At 38.7% G+C, this 11,899-nt stretch overlaps 1 protein-coding gene across 4 annotated transcripts in view; it reads left to right on the top strand.

The window, feature by feature from the left end:
• sptbn1 (spectrin, beta, non-erythrocytic 1) overlaps positions 1 to 10,894 on the top strand; it is a 343,630-nt gene extending 332,736 nt beyond the window's left edge. For all 4 annotated transcript variants that reach the window (XM_070889548.1, XM_070889549.1, XM_070889550.1 and 1 more), the window contains 4 exons: positions 3,787 to 4,025; positions 5,779 to 5,952; positions 7,678 to 7,720; positions 9,605 to 10,894. In XM_070889548.1, the coding sequence (XP_070745649.1) occupies positions 3,787 to 4,025; positions 5,779 to 5,952; positions 7,678 to 7,720; positions 9,605 to 9,820 (672 nt within the window). In that variant the 3' untranslated portion in view covers positions 9,821 to 10,894. The remainder of the gene's footprint in view (positions 1 to 3,786; positions 4,026 to 5,778; positions 5,953 to 7,677; positions 7,721 to 9,604) is intronic.
• Positions 10,895 to 11,899: the final 1,005 nt, after the last annotated feature.

The following is an 11,899-nucleotide window of genomic DNA, read 5'->3' on the forward strand; positions in this document are numbered from 1 at the left end:
TTTAGGCCGAGTTTAAACTTTTTTGTCTTCGGATTTTTTTCATGCATTTTGTCAAATGTAATCTACCATTGGACCAGCACGCAAAGGTTGTTGATGAATTTTGTTTTCATCTTTAGTCATAGACTTACTGCATGTTAATCTTGATTTAGTTGTTACAATGTCGGCCATCACCTAATTGGGCATTAAAGCCTTGCTACTAACATACACTAATATTGTTAAAAATTGAACAAATCTGATGTTTGTCATGATGCTGTTGTAACTATCACTAAATTAACAAACTTGTCAATTTATGTTTCATAATGGTATTAGTTTATTTTTGCATGCACTTAGCATGTTTTAAGCCTTCATTATTAAAGTTCATCTTACATTTGAATGTTTTCTTAACTTTGTGTTTGTAAGTGTTTGCAAAAGAACATTATCATCATTTTTTGCTTTCTGTACATATTTTTCTGAGAACTGTACATTTTTAAAGCATTGCTGTGAGTAAATTTAAGCCTATTAGGCCAAAGATCACAATAGCAAAAGTGTACATACTTTTGAAACCCGTAAGTTCTTCATTTCAGAGCTCCAACTTGTACTATGTTGCAGCTTTTGAAGACATTTTTTGGTATAGAAAGTGTACATACAACAGTCAAGGTTCAAGGTTTTATTAGTAGGTTATGTTCTCTAGTCTTAACTTGCCGTCTGTGTGTTCTCACTGAATGTACTAACACTGGCTTGATTAACATTTCATCAGCTTCCTTGTCTCCCATTAGCTACCATTTTCTTACAGTAGAGGGCACCATTGTATTGAACTAAAATGTTCTATATTACTAGCCCTTTACAGATCTTCAACATGCAAAGTTCATGCATGTTGAAGAAGCCTTTTAGTCTACCAAATTTTATGGAAAAGTATTGACACAGATAAATGGTGATTGAGGGAAATATATCACCAAATGAGGTTCTTTAGCCAGAAAATACTTTTTTAAGGGCATCTTAGTTTAACTGGAAATTGCTTTGATATGAAATCTCTGCAACCCCAAATTAACACGATAATATGACAGTTGAAAGTTATTTTCTTACCATCAATTTTCTTTTGTGTGTTAATGCCTGAACTTGATTTTTCAGTTATTAAGGTACACTGAGTTTAGGGATAGTTTAACTACTGAAATAGTGTCAACTTTAAAACAGTAAGCTTTATTGTGTAAACTATAGTAGTTTAATGAGGTCTAAATGTACTTGAGCATATTTATTATGTGGAAGTTTAGAGATTGGCTGTTTCTGCGGTGCTTTCTATTTTTCGAAAATCTTTAAAAGAAGGTAATAGGTACACAGTATGAATGATGATTTCTGAGTGAAATGCCAAAGGAATAAAGCAGCTAATTCTTGGTTTCCCATTTTCTAAAAATAAGTTGCATGTGAAAAGTTGACAGCTCTCAATTATTCAAATATGACCTATGAATACAATCTTGATAATCCAAACACGGTTGTTGAATGTGAACTAAATGTAAAAAATAATTAGAAAGCAAAGGAGAAGACAATCAGTCAGATGAATAAGGTATTGCTATAGTCCACGATCGAGAATTCACACACAGCACCTGCTTCTGTTTGTAAAAAGCATTCAAAATGTTGGTCTGAGGTTTTCTATGACTTTATTTGTTTCAACACTGGTATAAGTTTGCACATCTCTCAAAGAGTGCACATGCTTGATCATCTTTTAATTAAAGCTAAAGCATTAGTAAATATTTAGCTGTAGTAAATTGCTAATTACATGCTGGTCATTGTGTGACTAGTCGACTGCTGCATCCACCTTACAAATACGATTCAGAAAAACGAGAGGAAAGTATTGATAGCACAAGAACCAAGAGTGATCTGAATTTCTGTGGCTAAATCTAGTGGAATTACAGTTCAAATAATTTGGATGACTGGATTCTGAAGATACCCACCTTGTCCAGATAGAAACTGCAGAGCTGCTGGAAGCTTGGCTGCTCTCTAGGTTGTCAGGATCACACTGCACCAAGCAACATGAACAACAAAGCAAGTAATGGACAAGACCTTGGGTCTGTCTGTTTTTGGGGGTAAATAACTGTATTGGCTTTGAGTGACTTTCTTGGCTTTTTTTTAACAAAATTTCAAATCCATAATAGTTAAAATTTGATAATTGCTCTGCTTAAGATGCTGTTTGCATTGAGAACTGTGCTCCTTCCTTTATTTTATCAAACTACAAATAACTAAACCTGGGTGGTGGTGTTGGTCTGCATGATGTGATCTATAAAGGTTGAAATCTCTGCATGCCTGAATGATGTCTTCATCGAAAAGAGTGAATGAGCATAAGCAAAGTCTGTGTTGAAGGAGAATTTGATCTGTATTGAAGGGGAGGTCAATAGAATGGGATAGTACAAGGTTTTTAAAGTACCTCATAATTTATTTTTATTTCTATGTCCGGTTTAGCTCACTGTCAAAATTTTCCCACCTTTCCATAAGCACCTATATGGAAGACCACTCTAGAACTAGTTTTTGATGAACTAAATGCACTGAGTTATTTGGGGGTAATACATTTATTTGCTAGCATTGAAAATAGATTTCAATTTTTGCACCATCAGCTTTCCTTTCCATTTTAAAAGTACAACTTCTGTGCTTTTTATGTTTTTGATTCTATTGGAATGGCTTCATACTTATTTGAATGCTAGTGTAGAGCTGCATTCTCACCATACTTCTATCAAAATGTCACATCTGGGTCTCCTTCAGATGATATACAAGAAACTAAGCAAAGCAGTACAGTGTTAATTTTAGTCCATTTGAGAAAAATGGAAAGGAAAAGAGGGAGAGGACTACTTCTAAAAAGGTTTTACTAAACCATTCACTGTTTTTAAAAAAAAATCAAAAATCATTGTAGACTTTGTTTATACTGATTCCATATACATAACAGTTTACCTTGTCCAGGTCACTGTTAAAGTTGCTGTGTGCTTAGTCTCTCTGGGTGAAAATGAATATTGTTATGCAAGAATGATTTAAATCTGCTCCATAATCAGAGGCTGCTGTTGCATGTCATTCGTGTCCACCTCAGAGGCTACATAATTTCTTGGTAATTCACCAATGAGTGAAATTCCTCTCTATTATTTATAGGATTAAAGCTTTTCACAAGGAGCACTACTCATGTTGACTTTTTCATTAGAATTAGCAATGCCATTCTCTTTCCTCCCTCCCTCCGCCCCCCTCCCCCCCGCCCCCAAAGATTTGTAAGGTCTTGAGGCAACCAGTCATGCTAAGATACATGGGCACCATTAGCTTTCTGGTACCTTATTCAAGTTGCAATATGTAAACTCAGACAGCAAGTGTTGGCGCTAGCTATTTGACTGTGGTGACCATTACAGTTGTGCTTGCTCCTCTCCTCGCCCATACATGCAATTCCAGCACAGATCAATGGTTAGGGATCTGGAGTCAAAATCCTGATTAATTTTTCCCCTACTTAGTACAGGACTCCTGTTATCTCTTTGGCTAACTCCCCATACAACATGGATCTAAGTTAGGACGTTGATGATCTACATTATTCAATGCCACACTACACTCTGCAATTCCCGCAAAGCCTTTGGGGGTGGTCATCGACTCATAGCAATTCTTAAATAGTTAATGTTCCATTGTAATGTGACTCAATCCACTGAATATATAAATACATACAATTCATATACCAATAATGACATTTTCAGTGCATGAAGAATACACAGCCTCAGATATCAAGGTGTTTGGTTTCAATCTATTTTTGGACTACATTAAAATGGTGATTCATTCATTATTTGTTGAATCCAGATGTCTGAGACAATTGAGACGAATGAGATGGTGAATGGCGCCACTGAACAGAGAACCAGTTCCAAAGAGCCCAGCCCGGCAGCTTCACCAACTTCAGATCGTAAAACCAAGACCTCACCTTTGCAGTCCCAATCTGCTACTTTACCTGTCAAGTCTCAAGAAACTCCCTCAGCACAGATGGAGGGATTTCTGCATCGCAAGCACGAATGGGAAAATCACAATAAGAAAGCGTCAAGCAGGTAACAATCAATTTCTTAAGGACACATTTTTGTGAAGTAGCTTGAATCTGGGTTATTTCATGTAATTCAATTTTTTTTTTGCCCGGGGCGGGGTGGGGGTAAGGAAGAGTAAAAATCCCTTTTCCCCTGTCCTGCACCTCTGGTAGCTGAGAGGCTGGGTAATCTGCTTTCAGGCCTTCTCCACTCCTGTTGTGAACTGGGAGTTGGGTGTATAAAATCAAACCAACTCTTCCTCTTCCTCCCCGCACCAGCCTTCTGCCCTCGGCATGATCTGTTCTTGCCATGCCCCTGTTTGTATCTCTCCACAGTAGTCTGCCTGAGATCAGGAGTTTAATGATGTTGTTCAGAAATGCTGCATTGCAACTTAACACAGCAAACAATTATTTTAAGAGTGTTATGCAGGTTGTAGTAGAGTAACCTAGTATGCATATAAAGGCTTCTATAGTATACAAAAAAAATTGAGACATGTCAAAAGCATTGTGCTTATAAAGTGTGAAAAGGCACTCCTCTACAGATAATAAGCTATTAAAAATTCTAACAGGCTTTTGGGAGTAGAATCTGATCAATATTATCTAGCAGGTAGACATAGAGCTTAGTACATATTTAATCTGTAGTAAAACATTCCACTTGGGGAATCCCCTTATGGATTACTGAGTAAATGCTAGGCGTATTACTTCATCATCATAGGCAGTCCCTCGAAGCAAGTATGACTTGCTTCCACGCCAAAAAAGGATGAGTTCACAGGTGTTTCAATGAAAGACCTAATATTCCAGATCCCGAACTACAACTTGGAGGGTGGAAGATTCCTGTGTTTGAATTTTTTTGACATGTATGGCCATTGCACACCAGCCACCAAACGGGCTTGACAGAACTAGGTCTTGGTCCAGTGGCAAGGATTACCCCAGATGACTGGAGACCAGCTCTGCTGCACGGACCGAGCGCGCACATGTATAGCAGTGTGGGCTGGTCTATGCTGCCCCTCGGCCCTTGCCCCAGACTCGTGCCTCTCCTGGGCCCCGGTCACTTCCATCTACAAACTCTTGCCGCTTCTTCGCCCCTCCTGCTGTGCCTGCCCGCACTGCAATTAGCGACCTGACTTCGCAACCTTCACCCTCCTCCAGTGGTATGCTGCCGCACGCTGCTCCCTCTGATGGCCACGGCCTGCTGATGGTCTTGCAGGCCGGGACCACGCCGCCGCACGCTGCTCCCTCTGATGGCCACGGCCTACTGATGGTCTTGTAGGCCGGGACCACGCCGCCGCACGCTGCTCCCTCTAATGCAGCCTTTCAATCACAGTAAATCCCCTTCAATTCACTAACGTGGCCTTTAGATGGTGGTGCATTTACCCAGCACTTAACCAGACCAAGAAAGTCCTAAGTTAAATTCTTAATATATTCTGAGCTAGTTGATGTCAGCCAGGTTGACGATATGTATACTACAGTTGAAGTTAAGAAACAACCAGTCAGCCAGGGATACCGCTCTTGAGCACTATTCGATTACCTATACTAGCAAGTGCAAGTGTGGATGTTGCATGAAGACAGAATTGGGTTTGGCTGTCGTGAATAGCCTGCTGACTCTAACTAACACACACGAAGAATGATTGAGCAAGGAGGGCTGATTGCACCCATTGAGGTCCCAAAGTTTAAAATAAAGTAAAATATTTTAAATTCAACATTATGACTTTGCAGTATCGCATGTTACATGATACAAATGTTGAACTATTGATAACTGATTTCATTTTTTCATTTTTCAGATCTTGGCACAATGTGTATTGTGTAATAAACAACCAGGAGATGGGCTTCTATAAAGATGCAAAGAACGCGAGTTCAGGTATCACATATCATGGTGAGGTCCCAATTAGCCTAAAGGAAGCAATGTGTGAAGTAGCTGTTGACTATAAGAAGAAGAAGCATGTCTTCAAACTAAAGTAAGTGCTTCCTTTATTATTCAATTTTTTGTGCTAGACATGTCATGAGATTTACACTTTCCACATCCATTCCAAATCAATTAAACTTCTTACCATTGAGAGTGTAACGTTGTGTTTTTTAATGCATTTCATGAACCTTTATTAAATAAAGACTGATAGAAGCGATTACAAGAAAAACTGGAATACTGAAAATCTGAAATAAAAAAACAAAATTCACAGCAATGTCAGCCAACTCCTGAAAGAGGAGATAGGTTAACATTTCAGGTGTAGACTGAAAGTTTTATTCAATCATAGATGAAATAGTTAAAACATGGCATTAAGAAGTGGCTAAGGGAACTGAGGGAATTTCTGACTGCATTGATTTATGTCTGTCCTCCATAAACAACAGAGAATCATTCCAAATTAAATACAGCCAACTCTAATTCCTTTTGAAAACTGCTATGTGGAGAATTGACTGTCTCGTTCACACAGATCTGCAGACACTTGCATCAGTAGCTTGAATTATTTGCATAAATTTCCATTCAAGCTGATTCTCATCAACCTCTGTTTTTAAAAAGAAACTATGCAGAGGATCCAACAGACCTGTACATTTATGTACATGGTTCACACACTGCATATTGTAACCTGTTGATTGGTCAGACACATTTACCTGTTGACTTAATAATGTAAAATGCTTTACTTTCACTAAACTTCACAAGTAACTTCTCACAGCTGAGTGACATAGCAAGTTTGAGCACTGGCTCAGTGCTCTGTGAAACAACAGATGGATGCCTGTGAGGTTTTTGTATTGCAATCTTTGCCCTTCCTCTTCTGGAGGCATTGCCTCCCCTTGCCTAGGTACAGTTCCACAAATGCTAGATGCATAACAGTATATCACTTAAGTGGCCGATGTTCATGTGTGAGCCTTGACAATGACTATTACTCAACAGGCTATTCAAATCAAAAGGGACATAATAGTGAGCCCAGTAATTTTGCCCAACATCCAACCACGTACACACACACCAGCAGGGATTACAAAATAGTAATCTATTCACGCTGATGATGATTTTTTGTTCTTCCCTACCCTAACCCTGAGACACTGAGGCAAGTTGTAGCAGTTTCAACCAATAGGTTTGCCGAAGTCAACTAATTCATTTCAGCTCAAGGATTGAATCTGGAATCTTTCTAGTCTGTAGGGCTTTATGTGATGGAGAGGATATGTGGTCAAGCTCAACAATTATTGATAAAATGGAAAAAAGCAGAATTTAAGAAAAACAATTCAAAGTTACTGTTTAGTACACAATTCTGCATTTCTGTTTAACCTACATTGCCATTGAATGTGAAGATGATTTTTGAAATTTCTTATGTATAGGTGCAAATATTTTGTAAATAACCAAGCAAGACATGTATAGCAGTCTATTTTCTGTTTGGTCCTCACCTCCTGAAGATGATGTTGGGGTACAGTTCAATGAATTGCAGTTGCCCTCCAGTATCTTACCTGAGTGGCCATTTTTTGTTTATGGGTGAGGCAGTGTCTTATCAGCATGCTAGTTGATCATGGGAGTATCATTGCTCTCCTTTTTACTTGTCCACCGCACACGCATGCCAGCTAATATTCTCTTCCCTAGCTTGGAAGCACTGCAGCTGTGACTTGGTGCCAACTGGGGGTCAAACCTGGAACTTTGCTGGTGTTAGGTTTTATGTTGTAACAAATACATATAATGTGTGCCTTTTTGTTAAAAACAGGCTGAGCGATGGCAATGAATATCTCTTCCAAGCCAAAGATGATGTAAGTTTCTAAATTTGTCATGAACTAAATCTGTCTAGGCATTTATTATCTTGTTTGCATTTTGATATTCAAGTTAGTTTTATTGTACTCAGTTATGCCTCATTACCATCTCCCTGAATCTTTGATGCTTGAATTAAAATTTTCAGCAATTATTTCTGTGTATGTACAAACCTTTTAATTTTTTTTGTTAACTGGAGTTTTTACTATATGTATTAGCCAACCTCATTGAATTTTTGAAGAGGTAACACAGAGTAGACAAAAATAATGCAGTAGATGTAATTTATCTAGATTTTCAAAAGGCCTTCAATAAGGTACTGCATAATAGATTAATGAATAAGGTCAGAGAATGCAGTCAGTGGACAAGTGGCAGAATGGATAGCTAGCTGACTTCAATACAGAAAGCAGAGAGTAGGGGTAAAGGGTAGCTAATCAGAGTGGCTAAGGTGGAAAGTAGTGTTCCACAAGGATCAGTGCTGGGACCAGTGTTGTGCTCAATTTATATTAACGATTTGGACTTTGGAATCAAAAACACAATTTCTAAATTTGCAGATGACACCAAATTGGGGGGGCGGGGCGGGGCGGAATAGTCAATACTGAGGAGGACTGCAACAAATTACAGAAAGACATTAATAAACTTGCAGAATGGGCATATAGTTGGCAAATTAATTTCAACACGGATAAATGTGAGTTATTACATTTTGGTAGAAATAATAGGGAGGTCACTTATTACTTGGAGGGTGCGAGTCTGGGTGGGGTGGAGGAGCAAATGGATCTGAGTACAAATACAAAAATCACTAAAAGTAGCGACATAGGTTAACAAGGCCATGAAAAAGCAAACCATGCACTAGGGTTTATTTCTAGAGGGATAGAATTGAAAAATAGTGAAGTTATGCTAAACTTGTATCGAACCTTGGTTAGACAACAATTGGAGTTCTGTGTACAATTCTAGTCGCCATATTATAAATGGGATGTAGAGGCACTGGACTGGGTGCAGAGAAGATTTACAAGGATGATACCAGAAATGCAAGGATATACCTATCAGGAAAGGATGAACAGGCTGGATCTCCTTTCTCTTCTCTTGAAAGGGGAAGGCTGAGGGGTGACCTAATAGAGGTCTTTAAAATTATGAAAGGTTTTGATAGAGTGGATACAGAAAGAATATTTCCACTTGTGGGGAAGAGCATAACTAGAGGCCATCAATATAAGCTAGTCACCAAGGAATCAAATAGGGAATTCAGAAGTAACTTCTTTACCCAGAGAGTGGTGAAAATGTGGAACTCGCTACCATCATTATCATCATCTTCATCATAGGCAGTCCCTTGGAATCGAGGAAGACTTGCTTCCACTCCTGAAGTGAGTTCTTTGGTGGTTGAACAGTCCAATACGAGAGCCACAGACCCTGTCACAGGTGGGACAGACATTCGTCGAGGGAAGGTTTGACTGTGGGTGGGACTGGTTTGCCGCACGCTCCTTCTGCTGCCTGCATTGAGATTCAAAGAGCTCAACGCCCTCCTGGATGCACTTTCTCCACCTAGGGCGGTCTTCGGCCAGGGACTATCACAGGGATTGGTTGAAGCGAATACTATAGGTGCATTTAAGGGAAGGTTAGACAAGCATATGAGGGTGAAGTGAATAGGGGGTTATGCTGATAGAGTAAGATGAGGAAAGACGGGAGGAGGCATGAGTGGAGCATAAATGCCGGCATGGACTGATTGGGCCAAATGACCTGTTTCTGTGTCATATATCCTATGTAAGCCATTCTAGTGTAATGCACTTTGTCGAGTCATACATAGTTCATTTATTAACGCATAGTAATTACATCAATACTTTGTACTATGAAAACGTCTTCTTTTAACTTAGTGACTACTTTATTTCATTAAACAGGAGGAAATGAACAGCTGGATTCAAGCTATCACTTCAGCTGTGTCTACAGATAAGACCGAGGCATCTCCAAGCAGCCAGAGTACCCCAGCAGCTAGCCGTGCACAGACACTGCCAGCTAGTGTCGTGTTAGCTGGTGAATCAAGCCCTGGCAGACGAGAGAAAGACAAAGAGAAAGACAAAGAAAAGAGATTCAGTCTGTTTGGCAAGAAGAAGTAGAGCAGCTCAGCAGCCTGCACTTCTTACATTTCCAACAAAACTCCAGCATGAGCGTTTAGAACCAGTACATTACACTCTGTGCCTAATGTCCCTCAAGCCAGTTAGTTTTAATTTACGGAGAGCATCAGAGCGTTGCTAATCTGTAGAATGTGAGGTGCATTGGGCAGTTTTCATTTAAAAACGAAAGGACCAGTTGTTGATGATTTGTATGTAGTTTAGGGTCCAAGCATCTAAATTTCTCCTCAATTTTGTGAGGCTGTCTTGGAAGTAAAACAACCTACATCCATGTGCTACTGGAATGCAAGGCAGCAGTGCTTTTGAAAACTTTTATTGTGCACATGGAATGTGAATTTAAAAAAAATCCAAAATACTTGTCCAATTCCATTTACTAAAGTTGCTATGCTGAGTCTTGGCTAGTAGAAACTTCCATTCCCATTTATTTAAAAAGTATATTGTATCATCTTTGCTATAACAAAAGGCAAACATGCATTAATTTGCATTTTAATTAAAAAAAAATCATATTAGCCTGGCAGTAGATATTAACAAAAACTGCTGGGTCTTTGTGAGCAAGCGTGATTAAAGAATGTTGGTATATAAGAATGAATTAGTATACTGATTCACTTTTAAATAATCTGTAATTTTAACAATTTCTTTTTTGTTGCTCAGTTGCATTATACTGTATGTTTCAAATAATTCTAGTACAAAGTATAAAACTTTAGATGTATATTGAAACCTTTCAAGGCATTGATGTTAAGTGTTGAAGTGGGGATTCATTCTCTGGAAAAGTAATGTTACTCAAGTGGTTATTTGCTTGTTGGCTAAAGCACTGCGTGTCATAATTTTGCTACATTACCTTACTATTTGATACATAGTGTGTACTTCTGTCACTGTAACTATTGTAATGAAAATGTCATCTTACTGCACAATCAGGATACATAATAGGAATGAATCCTTGCAAAGACTGGGCCCGTAGTCATGTAGTACAACAGGCTTTCAGTTGTATGGGACTGCACCTGTAGACTTTTACCCTATCTGTTAAAAATGTGCGATGTCATTAAATGCTTTTAAAACTTATTGTGCCATGGGTATTCTTGTATAAGTTTCAATAAACCTTCTGTTTCAGAGCTAAATGCAGTTTGTGTACATTATGGGAACTTTTGCCTCAATATATAGATGTCAACTAAGTTCTAACTGCTGATTATAATCAGTGAGTTTATCACTTTGGAAAGCCTTTGCTGGTTTCCCAGGACTTGAACCACAATAGATTAGATGCAGGGTGGAAATGTTTAGATAACAATATGTGTTAATCTAAAGTAGCTAATATTGTATGCACCCTATATTTTAATTTTCCCATACCAACAATCCTTGTTGCATCTCTTGAGTGAGGCAATGGGTGCCAAATGACAGGTAGTTTTATGTTGACGGCACTACTCTTCTATGATCAGACCTAAACCTGATCTAAAATTTATATTGCCAATTTCAACAGTTGGATATAAATTTCTGTTGCCCAGAAAAGTCTTATTGCAAAACAGATATTTTACAGATTGAAAGTCTTATCCACTTGGATCAAATCTAAATCCTTCATTATTTTAAAGACTTCAATTATGTTCCCTTGAAGTCTGCACTTTTCTGAGTGAAAAGCCCCAGTTGTCTAAGCCTGTCCTGATAACTAAGGGCCCTTTAACTAATTATGAAGCAGGTGGCCCTCCTTTGAACCTATTTCAGAGCCTCTAAAAACCCTGCCACAATTGGAGGCAGTATTTTAGATGAGTCCGAACCAAGGTCTTGTACAAGGTAAGAACTGTTACTTCTAGTTTTATATTAATGTTCTGGTTTTCATCCTAACATCTTGTGTAGTACTGTATCACAACAACATTGTGACACTGGTGATGGACCTTCAATATTTCATGAACTACAAGCTCGAGGTCCTTCTGCTCAGCACCCTTGACCAATGTAAGTTAGGGCCCTAACTCGTGCATGGTATCAGCAAACTTGTGGATACTCCTCTAATGCCTTCATACTGATCATTAATAAAGATGATGAGCAATGGATCTAACCAGATCCCTGCGGGACACCACA

Source organism: Pristiophorus japonicus, chromosome 9 (genome assembly GCF_044704955.1).
Source record: "Pristiophorus japonicus isolate sPriJap1 chromosome 9, sPriJap1.hap1, whole genome shotgun sequence".
NCBI lineage: Eukaryota > Metazoa > Chordata > Chondrichthyes > Pristiophoridae > Pristiophorus > Pristiophorus japonicus.